Genomic DNA, 19,413 nt, shown 5'->3' on the forward strand with positions numbered 1-19,413 from the left:
CGCTTTGAGGCAGCATCATGGGATTTGTAGTCAAAAGTTTTAAAGCGACAAGGAACAAACGAATTCAAAATAAAATGTTCAAACGTGTGAGAAGGAACTGCAGATGCTCAGTCCAGAACTGTAACCAGGCCGCGGACGAAGAATGAATTAAGCGGTTAATCTTTCAGTTTCATGACCTGCCGTTGGATTAAAATATACATTTGCCTTTCAATGTCAATAGCTACTTAAAAAAAAATTAAAATATGCAACAGACTACAATAATTCAAGATGCAAATCAGTTACTTTGAGAAGGATACCGTCCGTGGCTGATAATTCAATCATACGTTTCTTCGTGCGACTAAAGGTAAATAGGGCAGTTTGTCCATTGTAATTATAATACAACATCCTTTATGTCAGTACTGTTTATGTGTACAATCAAGGAACTGGTTTACAAAAAAAGTGTTTATGTGTAGATGCAATAAGTGTACAATTTGGTATACTGTTTCATGTAATCCTGGATCTGATATTGCTCTTAATTGAGTTTGCTGCAATAAAGGGTGATCGTTTAAAGCTCCACCTCCACGTCTACGTTAGTAAACAGGAACATGGGAGGTAACAAACACTGCAGTGACGGTGCAGATAGCCGCAGTTAGAAATGAAAAGGTCGAGAGAGGGCAAAAGATACTGCAATATTAGACGCAAAACATCTCAATTTACTGCACGTTTGGTGCTTATTTTTATACATACTTTGTAATCAATTTTTATTTTTTAAATGGTTATTTTGTTTTAATTACATATGTATATTTGTTTTTTTTAATTTTACATTAGTTTGTAGCAATTTATTCATTTCATATGTTTCAATATTTTCCTAATTTAAAAGAATCCCTGTCCATGGAAAAAATCTGAAAATAACAATGTGCTCAATTATCTGAAGTGGGATATGACTACATTTACAGGATAAAGCTGACAATCACAGAGACCCTTGCAGCCCACGTGTTACAATTCCAGGTGATGGACATCCTAGAATGTCAGAGGATATCCCTTTTTGTCTCATTTTACCTCTCTCTTTTTACGATGCTTTGGCTTGGCACAAGTAAGTAATTGATCTCTCTTCTATCTCCTTTTTTTTCCAAACCTCACCTGCATTCTTCCTCCCTTTGCTTCCTCTCTCCTTCCCCAGCCAAGGACTTGTTGTTGAGCAGGTGAGAAGACAGCAGTAACCAGAAATGATTAAATTAGATTAGATTATTGTCATATACACAAGGGTGCAATGAAATTCCTTATTCACATGAAGCCTACAGAGTAAACTATTGTATTGATAAATATAACGAGTGCAAAACAGCAGAATGGTGCAAGATTGTCGTGCACAATCTGTGAAGTGTAAAAGAATATTAAAGTACAATAACGGAATTCTGTTCACTTGTAAGTGAGCAACAGGGAGAGGAGGAGCAGTGCCTGAGGTTTTTTTTAAAACCAGTTAGTGTCTGAGGTGACTGCTCCTAGTGATGTATAAAAGGAAAACTGGTACTAATGGAGCTTCTGTGCTTTGGGTTGCAAGTGCTTTTTTGAGGATAAGTTTTGAGGATGAGGCTCCGATAAGCAGGCTGGTGGGAGGGTGACAGCAGAATAAGGTTAAAAAAAATTGTGTGTAACTCTTCGTGCAGTTGGTCTGACAGTTAAAGCATTGGTATGCTCCCCCCCTGCAGGATGTGGGAAGTCAGTGTCTCTGAGGACTGCAACTGTGTTGTCCAGGTGCAGCTCCTAACTAACCACGTGCGAAAACTGGTGCTGCAACATAATGACCATGGGATCATCTTGGAGAATGAAAGCATCTTAGATTGGAGTTATAATGAGGTGGGCACATCAAAGATGCAGGCAGAAAGTAGATGGGTGATCACTGGGGAAGTAAGTAAGCAGAGAGTGCAGGAATCCCTTATGTCCATTCCCTTCAATGAATGTGTTTATGTGCACTCTGTAGAAGTTATACTTGTGTGACAATGTTTTACCAAGCTCCTTGTGCAGGCAGTACATAGAAGATCTTGGGCATCAAGAATGAGTGGAAGAATATATTTTGACAGCAGGTGCATTCTTGAAAATCTTTGGCATCTTATCCTATGGCCTAGTTAGACTTTCCTTCAGTGGGGGTGGGGGTGGGGGGGGTTGATCACTCAGAAAGAGTAACAGCAACAATCAGGTCTGTCGCACCAGGCCAGGACTATAGTAACATCAGAGTTGGGAGAGACAGGAGATTTTATGGCAGCAAGTTCGATCTTGGCCTTGGATGTTGCCTGTGGAGTTTGCACGTTCTCCCGGTGACCACATGGGTTTCTTCCGGGTGCTCTGATTTCCTCCCACATCGCAAAGGCTTGTGGTTTTGTAGGTTAATTTGTAAAATTAGGCTTTTGCAAAATTGCCCCCAATGTGTAGGGAGTGGACAAGATAGTGAGATAACATAGAACCAGAATGAATAGCTGATCGTTAGTTAGCGTGACCTCAGTGGACCGAATGGCCTGTTAAATGCTGTATCACTAAACTAATCTAGAATTCAGGATGGTGCATTGCCTTCCTGGTGCCAGGGTCCAGGATATTTGGGAGGGGCTGCAGAATAATCTCAAGGGGGTGGGTGAACAACCAGGTCTCTGTGTGTATTGGCACAAATGACATAGGAAGGGAAAGGGATGAGATCCTGTAGTGTGAATATAGGGAGTTGGGCAAAAGGTTAAATAGCAGGTGGGCCCGGATGCGGAGGTGACAGAAGAAGAGCTCAACATCATGGCTGGCTCAGAGCCCTCAGAGGTGTGGACATAGGAATAGAAAGGTAAGACCTCCTTTGAGTACAGACCATTTAGTATTGGAGAGGGTAAGGTCGGGGACTGGAATGGTGAAAACCTAATGGGCTGGAGTCAGTCGCAGCCTCCAAGGAGGGCAGAGGACAGAGGTCTGGGAGATGTATCATGGAGATAGAATAGGAGTAAGGAATCCTGGAAGACCAAAGGAATTGAGGCACTGGTCAGGAAAAGGTAGGAGGCGTGGGTCAGGTATATGAAGCTGGGATCAAGTGTAAAGTTGGGAAAATTAATTGAGACTAGACTAAGTGGACCTGTTGGGTCCAAACCTCTCCTGCATTGGTGCAGCACCCTCTCCTCCTCCTCCCCCCCCCCCCCACTCCATCCCCCTCCGCCCCCCTTACCCTCCCCTTCCCTCTCTCCTTCCCCCCACTCCATCCCCCTCAACCCCCCCTTATCCTCCTCCTCCCCCCTAGGAGAGATATTTTAAACTTAAAAATGTGAATAACTAAAAATATAACAACGATTTCAATGACATTTCTTCATTAGCACCAAAGGGACAACGGTGACTAGGTGTTGCACTGTTGTGTACCGTTTTGGCTGTAGTTCAGGAACAAACAAACAAGGGTTTTAGTATATACAATGCATTCAGAAAGTATTCAGACCCCTTCACTTTTTCCACATTTTGCTATGTTACAGCCTTATTTTAAAATGGATTCAATTCATTTTTTTAATCATCAATCTACACACAATACTCCATAATAAAAAAAGTGAAAACAGGTGTTTAGAAATTTTTGCAAAGTATTTAAAAATAAATAACTGAAATATCACATTTACATAAGTATTCAGACCCTTTGCTATGACACTCAAAATTGAGCTTATGTTCATCCTGTTTCCATTGAATATCCTTGAGATGTTTCTACAACTTGATTGGAGTCCACCAGTGCTAAATTAAATTGACTGGACATGATTTGGAAAGGCATACACCTGTCTATATAAGGTCCCACAGTTGACAGTGCATGTCGGTGCAAAAACCAACCCATGAAGACGAAGGAATTGTCCGTAGACCTCTGAGACAGGATTGTGTCGAGACACAGATCTGGGGAAGGGTATAAAACAATTTTTGCAGCATTGCAGGTCCCGAAGAGCACAGTGGCCTCTGTCATTCTTAAATGGAAGAACTTTGGAACCACCAGGACTCTTCATAGAACTGGCCGCACGGCCAAACAGAGCAATCGGGGGCGAAGGGCCTTGGTCAGGGAGGTGACCAAGAACCCGATGGTCACTCTGACAGAGCTCCAGAGTTACTCTGTGAAGATGCGAGAACCTTCCCAGAAGGATAACTATATCTGCAGCACTCCACCAATCACGTCTTTATGGTAGAGTGGCCAGACGGAAGCCACTCCTCAGTAAAAGACACATGACAGCCCGCTTGGAGTTTGCCAAAAGGCACCTAAAGGACTCTCAGACCATGAGAAACAAGATTCCTCTGGTCTGCTGAAACCAAGATTGAACTCTTTGGCCTGAATGCCAAGCGGCACCGCTCATCACCTGGCCAATACCATATCTACGGTGAAGCATGGTGGTGGCAGCATCATGCTTTGGGGATGTTTTTCAGCGGCAGGAACTGGGAGACAAGTCAGGATCGAGGGAAAAATGAACAGAGCAAAGTACAGCGAGATCCTTGATGAAAACCTGCTCCAGAGCGTTCTGGACTTCAGACTGAGGCGGAGGTTCATCTTCCAACAGGACAACGACCCTAAGCATACAGCCAAGACAAAGCAGGAGTGGCTTCGTGACAAGTCTGAATGTCCTTGAGTAACCCGATCGAACATTTCTGGAGGGATCTGAAAATAGCTGTGCATCGATGCTCCCCATCTAACCTGACAGAGCTTGAGAGGATCTGCAGAGAAGAGTGGGAGAAATTACCCAAATACAGGTATGCCAATCTTTTGGCATCATACCCAAAAAGACTTGAGGCTGTAATCGCTGCCAAAGATGCCTCAACAAATTACTGAGTAAAGAGTCTGAATACTATGTAAATGTGATATTTCAGTTATTTATTTTTAATTACTTTGCAAAAATTTCTAAACACCTGTTTTTGCTTTTTTATTATGGTGTATTGTGTGTAGATTGATGATTTTAAAAAAATCGATTTTAAAATAAGGCAGTAGCATAGCAAAATGTGGAAAAGGTGAAGGGGTCTGAATACTTTCTGAATGCACTGTAGATGTCCTGAGGCCAGTCTATATTACGGTCAAGGAGGTGCTGGATATCCTAAGATATATAAAGGTTGATAGATTTTCCTGTCCTGATCAGCTATATCCAAGGACACGGAAATTTTAGTCTTTGAAAATCAATGCACCAACTCTCCACGATTGGAGTAATTTGTTCGCACACTAAACCATAGACATCGCGTGTGAGTTCCTCGTGGAAATGTCCAGGCCCCAAACGTATTTAGCAGGTCCATCTATGGTCTTTTTCCCATTGTAAGGTCAGGTTTGGGGCTATTTGCTGATGAATGAAATGTACACTTCCGTTCACAACTAACAAATGAGGTAGTCATTGACTACATGCCACAGGATCTTGAAGAAAATCAGTCATGGGTGATATGTGGCATGGGGTTAGCAGGCAATGGCCCTCTCCAACTCGCATTTGAAAATGTTGTTTACATTTTTTGCATTAACGCTGATACACATCGGTAATAGTTCTATTCAAAGGTGTCAGGGATTACGCTCCTGTAGCTCCACAAACTTGGCAAGATAGATTTGAATGATGTTGGAGTAATTTGTGCACACTCGTGCAAATCATGAATAATTCTACGCCAAGAATAAAATTATATGTTTATATTTATTGATATTATATTCTCGGTACATTAATATGTACCTCCCAATATTTATATATATATTTGCCAATAGATTTACTTTGAAACTTGCTGTTTAATTAAACTTTAGTACAAAATAGATTGGTGCAAAATAGCATATTTTGAATGGAAATAATTAAATCCAAGAATTTGGTGTCTGTTTTGAAAATGACTTAAAAACCTTTTGTGGGTCGAGACCCTTCTTCACTTTGAAAAAGGGTCTCGACCCGAAACGTCACCCATTCCTTCTCTCCCGAGATGCTGCCTGACCTGCTGAGTTACTCCAGCATTTTGTGTCTACCTTTGATTTAAACCAGCATCTGCATTTTTTTTCCCTACTCCCTCCTAAAAACCTTTCGTTATCGGTGTAAAATGCAGATAACTAATGCATTGCAAAGTCATGGCATGAGAGTCTAGATTTATCTCGTGGAGAAATTACTGGATCATTTACTGAGGTCAGTGACAAACAATTTGACTTAATGTGTGGGTTTCCACTGCTGATTAGAGCGCTTCCAGAGCATACGAAACTGACTCATTCGAGGTAGGAGTTTGAGAGAGAAGATCAAAAGCAACCTCATGAGGATACTTGCTGGAATAGACAAATACAAGTACAAAGAACGATGACCGAACTACATCATCAAAGGATGGGATGGGGTATTTAGGTGCAGGTTTTTTCATAACTGATGGGTCCTTGTATTGATAAGGTAGTTGATTTCTGGAGGCGAAATGAGATGAGGAAATCCATAGGCAACCAGGGCAAAAGCATATCCAACAACACCCTAATCTTGATGGCCACCGTTATGTGTGCAAAACCAAAATATATGGTCACCAAATGTCACTAAATGCTGAGGTTCTACCTGCCTCCGGTATTGCGGAGGATGGGCCTGGCGCCATTCCTGTGCAATGTGTCACAGTTGAACATAGCCGCATTACCTATTCTTCATGGAAAAGTTCTTCCGGACCAGCTCCTTTCAGCACAAGCCCATTCGGCAGTGGTCATCGCAGAGTGTCAAGCAGGCATCCTGGGACAAGGCTCTGGTGGGGTGGTTCCCTGAGCGGACTTCCCAGATTGTTTTGTAGAATATCTCATCACTAGGCCTCATCACTTGGTTGTTAGCGAGAGACGCCTTCCTGTCAGATCCTTCCTGTGGCATTGCAGTCTCATTCCCAATGCATGCTACCCTCTGGACAACTGCTGTGGAGGGTAGATGGTTATCCACCTCTTCGCGGTGTGGGGATTTGCAAAGAGTATCTGGAGAAAGATGCATCATGGTTCATCCTGATCGCTCCACAACAGAGGACTCTGATTTCTGGCCATTCCGAGGGATACACACGGAGACTGTGTGCTGGAAGGCCATCAATTCGGTAAAATGTACAAAACAAAAACATTGCAAAGCACTTGATACATTCTTAGTGTGCCAAACAATCAATATTGCTTGTGTTATACCCAATAATGTTAGGACCTTTATTGGTCTGCCGAAAATTTGTTGGTTTCCAGCAGAGCGAGATGTCCGTAAGAGAATGTTACCAGGGGAAGCATTCCAGTCTGCAAGAGGACTGTCTGATGAACGCACTGAATATCGGAGCAGCCAACATGAAGGCTCTGGGGGAGGATCAAAATTTGGGGTCCTTTTATTGTTAGACATGGAGCGGCTGACATCCCTCAAACAACGGAAGGGATTTTGCCTCAGGGATGACAAGAGTGGCATTAGTGCTATGTATAAAGAAAAGTGCTAATTTTAGTGGATACAACACAAGCAAAATTCAATGTATTGAATTTATTAAGCTGTTTATATTTTGTGTTTTTATTAAGAATAGTTTATTTTTGAAAAAAAATGTCTTCTGATTCTCAACTCTTTTCACAAGGAAGATTTCTTGCTCTAACTCGTGCTATTTCCTACTCTCTTACATTTTGTTTTCTTACTGCTTAATTTTTATTCTTCTTCCATTTTAAATCTCCTCTGACAGATCATCTGGAATTACCAAGCCTTCAGCACCCACTCTTAACCAGCCCTGACATCACATGCACCATTCAGTATTTCCTGCTCTTCGCCACATCATAGGCATACTCTTTGTTCTTTCCACCCTCCCCCTATGTTTCTATGTTTATCTACAACTTTAAGACAGTTTTGATTTCTTAAAGTTGAAAACCTTAAATATCGTTTTTTTCTCTTCACAGGGACTGCCTGAGGGGTTAAGTAATTTTGTTTTGAGTTTTAAGCATGATAAAATGTTCTCCACCTGCCTGAATCAGTGCCTTTCCAACAACAATCAAGCGCAACAGCATCAAGTATAATCCAATTTGGTTGTTTTTTTTTGTTTTTTTTCTTAATTTTTTTTATTTTATAATTGATTACAATGCATATAACAACAACAGTAAACCCCATCCCTCCCCTTCCCTACATAATCATGAAAACAAACAAACAAAAACAAACAAATAAATAAATTAAAATACATTTAAAAAAAACATAACTACAATGTAACAAAAAAAGACAAAAGCACAAAAACATGAGGCAAGGTAATTTTCACAAGTCAAATATTTCAGTATTTTCACTGCTGGATTCAAATAAGGTACAAAAGCATGTGGCATTGAGGGGATAGTTTTACTTGTCCTTAATATGCTGCAGCACTGGGTTCCATATGTTGAAGAACTTTTGAGGGTTGCCAGACAATTCATATCTCAACCTCTCTACGTGTAATATGCCCATTAATTCTCTTAACCAAGTCTCAAACTGAGGAGCAGAGTCTGATTTCCATAGTTTCAAAATACATCTGTTGGCAATTACCATAGCATAAACCAAGATTGTGCGAGCATTATGGTCTAGCTTCTCAAGCGTTGTGGAATACCCGAATAGAGCAGTTTCAGGGTCCGGAGTTAAAGTGACGTTTAAAACAGTGGAGTACCATTGAAATAAAAGACACCAAAAGTTGTGAAGTTTTGGACAAGTCCAAAAGTGGTGAGCGAGTGTACCCTCAGCGGTCTTGCATCTATTACACAAAGGTGAGAGATCAGGAAAGATTTTATGCAGCTTAACCTTAGAGTAGTGTAATCTGTGTATAACCTTGAATTGAATCAGTTGTAGCCTAGAATTAATAGAACAGGATTTTATACTTTTCAGTACTTCCTTCCAGACATCGTCATCAATTTCAATGTTAAGGTCTTCTTCCCAGGTTTGTTTTATTTTTAAAGTAGATTTATCTAGTTTGTTTAAAAAGATACCTACAAACGATGAGATTAGGTTCTTTGCTTCCGGGGGACCCAGCAAAATTTTGGACAACAAGTCGTCTTCGGGCAGGGACTCAAAAAGCGAATTGTTTTGTCGAACATAATTTCTCAGCTGTAAGTACCTGAAGAATTGAGTTTTGGGCAATGAGAACTTGGATTGTAGCTGATCAAATGATGCAAAGTGTCTATTTATGTAAAGATCTTTTATTGTAACTATCCCTTTACAGCTCCATTCTTTGAATGCTGTGTCTGTAAATGATGGGGGGAAAGCGTGGTTATGCCAGATTGGGGCGTGCATTGACGTATTCGGAAGCTCACAAGCTTTCCTAATTTGGTGCCATATTCTCTGAGCATTGGACAGAGTGAAGTGATCCTCTCTAAGAGAGGTGAGAGATCTGGGTAATGAAAAAAGGAGAGCAGGGAGAGAAGTTTTTGGGGTTAAGCTTTTTTCAATCGCCAGCCAAGGTGGCAGGTCATATCCAACTCCCCGTTCATATGCATACTGCCAGTATACCATGACTCTAACATTGGCCGCCCAATAGTAATATAAAAAGCACGGTAACCCCAGTCCCCCATGTTCCCTCGTTTTTTGAAGATAAGCTTTTGAGACCCTGTGTGCTTTATATCCCCAAATAAATGGCATAATGATAGAATCGATTAACTTAAAGTAGGATTTGGGGATAAAAACAGGAACATTCTGAAATAAATACAGAAATCTCGGCAGGGAGACCATCTTTACTGCGTTCACGCGGCCAATCAAGGAAATAGGCAACGTTCTCCATTTCTCTATGTTCTCCTGTAGCTTGTTCAACCTTTCGTAAAGTTAATTTAAAAAAGGGTCTTGGGGTTTTTAGATATTTTAATGCCCAGATATTTTATACTATCCGGATTTGTTTTAAACTGCATGTTGGCTAAGAATACAGGGTCTAATTCTGCTGTTATCGATATAAGTTCACTCTTCTGCCAGTTTATAGTGTAACCTGAGACCTCGCCAAAGGAATTAATAAGCTGGAATAGGTAAGGAACAGAATGTTCAGGGTCAGATACAAAGATGGCAATATCATCCGCATAAAGCGAAATCTTATGTTCCACCCCACCCAGTATTATCGGTTTTATAAGCGCATGCCCTCTTATGCCGATTGCCAGCGGCTCAATGGCTAACGCAAAGAGGAGCGGCGAGAGGGGGCAGCCCTGTCGCGTACCCCTCTGAAGGGCAAAAGGGGGTGACCTATCCTGGTTTGTGAGTATGGAAGCGGTGGGATGAGCATATATAAGACGTACCCAGGAAATAAAAGGGGCTCCAAGACCAAACTCTTCCAGCACTCTGAGTAAATATCCCCACTCAACCTGATCGAAAGCTTTTTCTGCGTCTAAACACAGAATGGCTTGTTTGGAAGAACTATCGAATTTGTGATACATAATGTTCATTACTCTTCTAACATTAAAGAAAGAGAACCTATTGGGGATGAACCCGGTCTGATCCGTATGGATAATGGATTCTATACACTTATTTAGTCTAGTCGCCATTATTTTAGTAAAAATCTTGAAATCCAAATTAAGCATAGAAATTGGTCGGTATGAGGAGGGATTGGTTTCATCCCTGTCTTGTTTCAATAAGAGAGAAATATTAGCATTGTACAATGACGGTGGGAGCTTTTTCAACTCGATTGAGTGGGAGAGCATCCTGTGCAGAATCGGAGTTACCTGGTCAGCAAACTTCTTATAAAATTCGACTCCAAAACCGTCTGGCCCAGGGCTCTTGCCGTTTTGCAACGACCTAATTGCATCCTTGATTTCTACAGAGGAGGGTTCTGAGTTTAAGGCCTCACAAGAGGCACTATCTAATTTTGGTATGTCCAACTTTTTTAACCATGCATTGATATCACCGTTAGCTTTGGATTTATACAGCTCTTGATAATACTCCTCAAAGCGTTCATTTATTAATTTTGGATCGGTTAAAGCAACACCCTTGCCTGATTTTATTATATGTATGGCCCTACTTGCTTGTTGCCCTCTAAGCTGACGGGCTAACAATGTATGCGGTTTGTCCCCTAATTCAAAATATCGCTGTTTCAGTCGCAGTAGCTGGTCACTGACTTGATTTGTTAGAATCGTGTTATACTCATATTTAAGACTGAGCATATTTTGCAGCGTTTGGGGGTTGTTTGTGCTCCGATACAACGTCTCCATTGGAGAAAGCTCCGAATCAATTTCTTGTAGACGTCTCTCTCTGGATTTCTTTAAAGACGCTTCATACGAAATAATATGACCCCTCATAACTGCCTTGAAAGCTTCCCACAAGGTGGAGTCCGAGACATCAGAAGTGTCATTGGTCTCCAAATATTCTGTAATTTTTTCAGACATGTATTTACAGAAAGTTCCATCATTAAGCAAGGAAAGGCGTAGTCGCCATTTAGCACATCGTTTAGACAGCTTAAAGTCAAAGATAATTGAGGTTGGAGCGTGATCTGAGATCAAAATGTTATGATATTTGGTATTTACTACATTAGGTATGAGTTTCGAGTCTAATAAAAAATAATCGATACGAGAGTATGAATTGTGCATTTTAGAAAAAAAAGAGTATTCTCTGTCTGTGGGATGCTGTATCCTCCAAATGTCAACTAAATTGGTGGAGGAGATGAGATTTTTCAAAACCGTGGATGCATTCGAAGGGCTACACATTTTATTTGATGACCTATCCAGGTGCCAGTCAAGGATTGTGTTATGGTCCCCTGCAACAATCACATTCGTATTAGAAAGGTCAGGTAGCTTATCAAAGATTTTGCGAAAGAAAGCTGCATCATCAATATTCGGACCATAAATGTTAAGCAGTGTTACATGAACAGAGTAAAGGTACCCAGTTACTATGAGAAATCGACCATTCGGGTCACTTACTGTAGAAATATGTCTGAAATCTATGTTTTTCTTAACCATAATTGCCACCCCGCGGGCTTTGCTAGAAAATGTGGATTGAAATATCTGATCTGCCCATCTGCAGCGCAACTGTCTCTGCCCCAATGTTCTAATGTGAGTTTCTTGGAGGAACACAAGGTCGGCAGATAAAGACCTAAGATGTGAAAACACCTTAGCTCGTTTAATTGGGTGGCCCATGCCGCGGACATTCCAGCTCACCATGGTAACCCTCCCACGCACATCATCATCCCCAGGTACCATCAGAAGGTGTAAATTGTATTACATAAGCAGCGACATAATAATTTGCCTCAAACAAAAAAACAGGAAGACCACCAACACAAAAACACACACAAAACTCGGACTTTCCCTCCCCCCATCCCCACTCTCCCAAACAAAGTGAGAGAAAATATCCTAACATACTGTAAACGGGGGTTACTTCAACTATCTAGCCTGTTAAGCCCAAAGGCTAGCTAAAGGCTAAATTGTGAAACCGCTAGCTAGTTAACTACAAATTCAGTCGGCATCCCATCCGATGAACAAACAATTACGGATCTGTTCAACAAAAAAAACGTTTCCCTTTGAAAAATTAGCAGGAACCCATCCTGTAAAATCATCCTATTCCTGAAACGAATTAAGCACATTAAACAAAGTTAAAGTTAAATCTATTGAGTCCAACGTCTACCTTTCGTGTGAATGACCATGTCCATGGCTCAGAGTTAACTCGTTCGCATGTTAGCCGACGCCCGCCGTCCACTCCGGGCCTGCGGCTTAAACATGGATAGACATGGGAGAGTCAGTGCACTTGGACAAAAGCTTGTATCATCAGGATTTAAGCTTACTCGACAAGAGGGTGACCATGCCCCCACGTTGAGATTGGCTGAAACAGCTGGTCTGGAGACCAGCTAGTCAGTGTTAGTCTGTTAGCCGACATTAGCCCACCGTTGTCACCGGGCTGGGCGGCAGGTTATCCGCGAATAGTTTGGCCTCCTCCGGGGTGCTAAATATCGACGTGTCGATACCCTGGGTAACCCGGAGGCGAGCAGGGTAGATATATCCGGTTCGCAGGCCTGCCTCTTTGAGCTTCTTCCTCGTGACCTCGAAAAGACGACGTTGTTTCATTATCTCTGCCGGGAGATCAGGAAAAATGTGAATTTGCTTCCCATTGTAGTTCAGCGGGTATTGTTGTTGTGACAGTCGCATTATCCGCTCTTTCTGATGGCCGCTGTGGATCTTAACTATCATGACTCTGGGGCGCGCGAGATCGTTAGCCAGTTGTCCTCCCAGCCTATACGCCCTATCAACTTCTATGGGCATCGAGAAATGTTCTGCCCCCAACAAGTCCCGAATAAAGTTACCAATGAACTCCATGGGGCGGCCGCCTTCAATCTTTTCTGGTAGTCCGACCACTTTTATGTTCTGGCGTCTGGAGCGCGCCTCCAGATCAATAACTTTATCCTGGAGGGCCTTGTTAGCATATTCTAGCCTTAGCCACTGCTGCTCCAACTGAATTAGTCGAGTGTCATGGTCACTGCTCGCATCTTCTACCATAGATATCCGTGCTCCATGTTCAGTCAGAGTGGCTTGGGTAACTTGGAGGGACACCTCCAGGGTATTAAATCGGTCATCCATCTTCTTGCTCATTTCATTTATAGCTGTAAGAATGATGGCTGTTTCAGGAGTTCCTTCTGCCGATAGTGTGATTAGCTCCGGCTCTCCACCACTAGGCCGCTCCTCATCCAGTGACGATGCTGGGTTTTCATTAAATTTCCTGACGGCTGGCTGCTTTCTGGACGACTTCTGCGTTGTCATTTTATGTCGGTCTGTTATTACAGCAGTAGACACAACTTAAAGTGGGAGTTGTACTATAAATAGTCTTTTATTCCTTAATCTCGATTTATCGGAGGGGAGCTCTAGCAAAACACGCCTATTACATCATATGCACACTAGCGCCCCCCAATTTGGTTGTTTGACAGCATGTCCAAAATTACTTCCACCATGGGTATCATAATCATACTTTATTAGCCAAGTATGTTTTGCAACATACGAGGAATTTGATTTGCCATACAGTCATACCAATAAAAAGCAACAAGACACGAAATAAATTTTAACATAAACATCCACTACAACGACTCCTCCACATTCCTCATTGTGATGGAAGGCAAAACAAAAGTTCAATCTCTTCCCTTCTTTGTCCTCCCCCGGTCGGGGGCCTTGAGCCTTCCGTTGACGGGACTCTTGGCTCCCCTGCGCCGGCGATCGGACCGCGGGTCGGGGCTAGTCGAACCTTCTGCGACTTGGAGCTTCCCGGCATCAGCTTCTACCCGAGACTGCGAGCTTCTCGATGGTGAAATCCGCAGGCCGCAGTTGGAGTGTCGATCTCAGGCAAAGGATCGCAGGCTCCAATGGTAAGTCCACGGCCCCGTGGTGGGGCTCAAAGTCAGTCTCGTGCAAGGCCGCCAGTTCCATGATGTTAGGCCGCAGAGCGACCAGAGATATAGAAACATAGAAAATAGGTGCAGGAGTAGGCCATTCGGCCCTTCGAGCCTGCACCGCCATTCAATATGATCATGGCTGATCATCCAGCTCAGTAACCTGTACCTGCCTTCTCTCCATACCCCCTGATCCTTTTAGCCACAAGGGCCACATCTAACTCCCTCTTAAATATAGCCAATGAACTGGCCTCAACTACCTTCTGTGGCAGAGAATTCCACAGACTCACCACTCTCTGTGTGAAGAAATGTTTTCTCATCTCGGTCCTAAAAGACTTCCCCCTTATCCTTAAGCTGTGACCCCTGGTTCTGGACTTCCCCAACATCGGAAACAATCTTCCCGCATCTAGCCTCTCCAACCCCTTAAGAATTTTATATGTTTCAATAAGATCCCCCCTCAGTCTTCTAAATGCCAGCGAGTATAAGCCTAGTCTATCCAGTCTTTCTTCATATGAAAGTCCTGCCATCCCAGGGATCAATCTGGTTAACCTTCTCTGTACTCCCTCTAAGGCTAGAATGTCTTTCCTCAGATTAGGAGACCAAAACTGTACACAATACTCCAGGTGCGGTCTCACCAAGGCCCTGTACAACTGCAGCAGAACCTCCCTGCTCCTATACTCAAATCCTCTTGCTATGAATGCTAACATACCATTCGCTTTCTTCACTGCCTGCTGCACCTGCACGCTTGCATTCAATGACTGGTGCACCATGACACCCAGGTCACGTTGCATCTCCCCTTTTCCTAATTGGCCACCATTCAGGTAATACTCTGCTTTCCTGTTCTTGTCGCCAAAGTGGATAACCTCACATTTATCCACATTATATTGCATCTGCCATGCATTTGCCCACTCGCCTAATCTATCCAAGTCACTCTGCAGCCTCCTAGCATCCTCCTCGCAGCTAACATTGCCACCCAGCTTCGTGTCATCCGCAAACTTAAAAGATGTTGCATTCAATTCCCTCGTCCAAATCATTAATATATACTGTAAATAACTGGGGTCCCAGCACTGAGCCTTGCGGTACCCCACTAGTCACTGCCTGCCATTCTGAAAAGGACCCGTTTATTCCTACTCTTTGCTTCCTGTCCGCCAACCAATTCTCTATCCACCTCAACACTGAACCCCCAATACCGTGTGCTTTAAGTTTGTACACCAATCTCCTATGTGGGACCTTGTCGAAGGCCTTCTGAAAGTCCAGATATAACACATCAACTGGTTCTCCCTTATCCACTCTATTAGTTACATCCTCGAAAAATTCTATAAGATTCGTCAGACATGATTTGCCTTTCATAAATCCATGCTGACTTTGTCTGATGATTTCTCCACTTTCCAAAGGTGATGCTATCACATCTTTAATAACTGACTAGCATTTTCCCCACTACCGATGTTAGGCTAACTGGTCTATAATTCCCCGTTTTCTCTCTCCCTCCCTTTTTAAAAAGTGGGGTTACATTAGCTACCCTCCAATCCTCAGGAACTACTCCAGAATCTAAAAAGTTTTGAAAAATGATCACTAATGCATCCACTATTTCTGGGGCTACTTCCTTAAGCACTCTGGGATGCAGCCTATCTGGCACTGGGGATTTATCTGCCTTTAATCCATTTAATTTACCTAACACCACTTCCCGACTAACCTGGATTTCCCTCAGTTCCTCCATCTCATTAGACCCCCGGTCCCCTGCTATTTCCAGCAGATTGTTTATGTCTTCCTTAGTGAAGACAGAACCAAAGTAGTTGTTCAATTGGTCTGCCATCTCCTTGTTCCCTATGATCAATTCACCTGTTTCCAACTGCAAGGGACCTACATTTGTCTTAACTAGTCTTTTTCTCTTCACATATCTATAAAAGCTTTTGCAGTCAGTTTTTATGTTCCCTGCCAGTTTTCTCTCATAATCTATTTTCCCTTTCCTAATTAAGCCCTTTGTCCTCCTCTGCTGGACTCTGAATTTCTCCCAGTCCTCTGGTATGCTACTCTTTCTGGCTAATTTATATGCTTCATCTTTTGTTTTAATACTATCCTTGATTTCCCTTGTTAGCCGCGGATGCACTACCTTTCCTGGTTTGTTCTTTTGCCAAACTGGGATGAACAATTGTTGTAGTTCATCCATGCGATCTTTAAATGCCTTCCATTGCATGTCCACCGTCAACCCTTTAAGTATAAGTTGTCAGTCTATCTTGGACAATTCACGTCTCATACCCTCAAAGTTACCTTTCTTTAAGTTCAGAACACTTGTTTCTGAATTGACTTTGTCACTCCATCCTATTGAAGAACTCCACCATATTATGGTCACACTTGCCCAAGGGGCCTCGCACAACAAGACTGCTAACTAACCCTTCCTCATTACTCAATACCCAGTCTAGAATGGCCTGCTCTCTCGTTGGTTCCTCGACATGTTGGTTTAGAAAACCATCTCGCAAACATTCCAAGAAATCCTCTTCCTCAGCCCCCCCTGCCAATTTGGTTCACCCAATCTATATGTAGATTGAAGTCACCCATTATAACTGCTGCACCTTTGGTGCACGCATTTCTAATTTCCTGTTTGATGCCATCCCCAACCTCACTACTGCTGTTAGGTGGCCTGTACATAACTCCCACTAGCGTTTTCTGCCCCTTAGTGTTTCGCAGCTCTACCCATATCGATTCCACATCCTCCGAGCTAATGTCCTTCCTTTCCATTGCGTTAATCTCCTCTCTAACCAGCAACGCTACCCCACCTCCTTTTCCTTTCTGTCTATCCCGCCTGAATATAGAATATCCCTGCATGTTGAGCTCCCAGTCTCGGTCACCCTGGAGCCATGTCTCCGTAATCCCTATGATCCAGAAAACAATCGCATCTCCGGCAAGGTAAGAGATTGAAATAAAGTTTCCCCTGACCCCTTTCCCCCACATAAAACAAACCAGAGAACATTAATACAAACTTTTAAAAACACTAAAAATAACAAAAAAGACAAAAAGACAGATAAACCATTGGCGAGGCTGCCATCGCTGACAGCGCCACCCGATATACTGTCTCCAATGGCAGCATCCACAAAATACCCTCAGACAGCAGTTTTGTAACCTTAGTCTTCTTGAAGTACAAGAGTAACAATGACATTGGATTTCCAATTATGCCATTTTCATTGTAATTTGCGTATATATTGCCATTTCTTTAAAGTATTTGGGATAAAATCCTAAACTTTTAACATGATAATACTATTGTACTACTATCATTAAAAAGGGTTACAACAGTTGATTTTGGCAGCCAACAATCCTTTTCTCAAGGTCAACTATCAGGATGGGAATTCAGTGCTGGCCCTGCAAGTAATGCCGACAGTTTAAAAACTAATCTTTAATAAAAGATTAAATGTAAGAACTCGTATTGAAAGGCGGGAGCAATGTTTTTTTAGATTTGGAGTATGTAAAGTTAGTCTGTAAAGCAGCAATTGTGTCAAATTCAAAATTAGATTGTGAAGTTTGTGATGGAAGATGAAGTCATAGGAATGTGGGAATTGAGTAGATGTATATGGTTAAAACTGATTGATCTTGTGACAAACCAGAATCAGATACTGAACAATCGATTTCTATTCCAAGCCTCCTTACATTTTCACACTTTCTTCTGATATCATTAGCATACTTTAAAAAAAAAAACCTTCCTAGGCTGCCTAGGCAAATCACATTACAATTATGCTTTGAAATTATATTTTAGTTGCAAAACACACTATGGTAGAGTATTTCTTAAAAAGTTGAGATTGGTAAGGACTGGACATATTGTTGATGGTGAAGTGGGAATTAAACTTGCAATTTAGTTATGGTGGGTGTAGTTGGCAATCAGAGTAGTTGGTCCAAGTTAATGGCTAGCTGCCTTAACAAAGCACCACTGAAACCTGTCTCAACTCTGGTTTATGGCCTACTTTGACTCGTATACATAAAATACTTTTGTGCGAAATGTGCATTGTGTACATAGCCAGGATCAGGATTGAATATATGGAATGGTGCTCGGCCTGCACATTGGGATCTGATAATGCTTAGTAATTAAGTTTTAGATGAAATTCAGTTGAGTAGCATGTTAAAATGTTAGAATATTCTAGCCCATATTAGTTATGCAGAAAAATATAATTGGAACATGAGAAGTTTTCCAGCTTTGGGGAGTACAAAACCGGACCACCGCAGCAGCATCACTAACTGATGATATGGGTAGATAATGAAATAAATTATAATTATATAATGCATTTCCCAAATTTAAGTTATCCAAATAAGTTTAAAGTGTGCTCAAAGACGGGCAACACGGTGGCGCAGTGGTAGAGTTGCTGCCTTACAGCACATGCAGCACCAGAGACCCAGGTTTGAACCCGACTACAGGTGCTGACTGCACGGAATTTGTACGTTCTCCCCGTGACCGTGTCGGTTTTCTCTGAGATCTCCGGTTTCCTCCCACACTCCAACGACGTGCAGGTTTGTATGTTCATTGGCTTGGTATAAGTGTAAATTGCCCCTAGTGTGTGTAGGATAACGTTAATGTGCGGGATCGCTGGTCGGTGTGGACTCAGTGGGCCGAAGGGCCTGTTTCTACTCTGTATCTCTAAAACTAAAAACAAAATTAAGGCTAATGTGATAATTTGATTCTAATGTTAATTGAGGTCTCTGGGGAGAAGTCTCCTGCTTTTCTGCAAAAATAGAATTCCAGTTCATTTATGTCCCTGTCATGGCCAAACAGGGACTTAACATCTGAAAAATGCAATGTTTGCACAGGCGAGTTTCATCACGTGAGGTAAAAATGGATTACAATGAGAAAATTGACAAAAAAATGGTTTCCAAAAGCAGCGGAAGTATTCAATTCTTGTTTTTCCTGATGCATAATTTCTTGCTCTGAACTATTGCAATTCATTATGAAAAATTTAAGATTTTGGACTGCTATTTCTGTTGCTCACAATGAACCAGAATCTAATCATTGCAAGTAATTGCAGTAAAACAGTGAAGGGTTTGATTTCAAAACACATTGTCAGCTTAACTCTATGATAAAAAGCTGTAGTGAGGATGTTGACTTTGGGAAGATATTCATCAAGCCTGCTCCAGACCCAATTGTGATTCATAGAAGTATTTAAAAAAAATCATCAATCAAACTGTTTCTTTTCAAGTCCAAGAAAGTCCAATGCATTTTTGGCAAGAAGCTTTTCCTGT

General features: G+C 42.0%; 2 protein-coding genes across 5 annotated transcripts in view; one reads left to right on the plus strand and one right to left on the minus strand.

Annotated features, from left to right (window-relative positions):
• Positions 1-11: 11 nt before the first annotated feature.
• The window catches only part of tmem163a (transmembrane protein 163a), a 181,479-nt gene continuing 162,077 nt past the window's right edge, over positions 12-19,413 (plus strand). For 2 of the 3 annotated variants that reach the window (XM_078403422.1, XM_078403427.1), the window contains exon 1: positions 12-343. The gene's annotated coding sequence lies outside the window, so the exon portion shown is untranslated. Of the gene's footprint in view, positions 344-815; positions 1,073-19,413 lie in introns of those variants that run through there. The other variant, XM_078403423.1, reaches the window with a different exon arrangement.
• acmsd (aminocarboxymuconate semialdehyde decarboxylase) overlaps positions 13,768-19,413 on the minus strand; it is a 34,833-nt gene continuing 29,187 nt past the window's right edge. For both annotated transcript variants that reach the window (XM_078403421.1, XM_078403417.1), the window contains one exon: positions 13,768-19,409. In XM_078403421.1, coding sequence (XP_078259547.1) covers positions 19,347-19,409 — 63 coding nt within the window. In that variant the 3' untranslated portion in view covers positions 13,768-19,346. The remainder of the gene's footprint in view (positions 19,410-19,413) is intronic.

Source organism: Rhinoraja longicauda, chromosome 8 (genome assembly GCF_053455715.1).
Source record: "Rhinoraja longicauda isolate Sanriku21f chromosome 8, sRhiLon1.1, whole genome shotgun sequence".
NCBI lineage: Eukaryota > Metazoa > Chordata > Chondrichthyes > Rajiformes > Arhynchobatidae > Rhinoraja > Rhinoraja longicauda.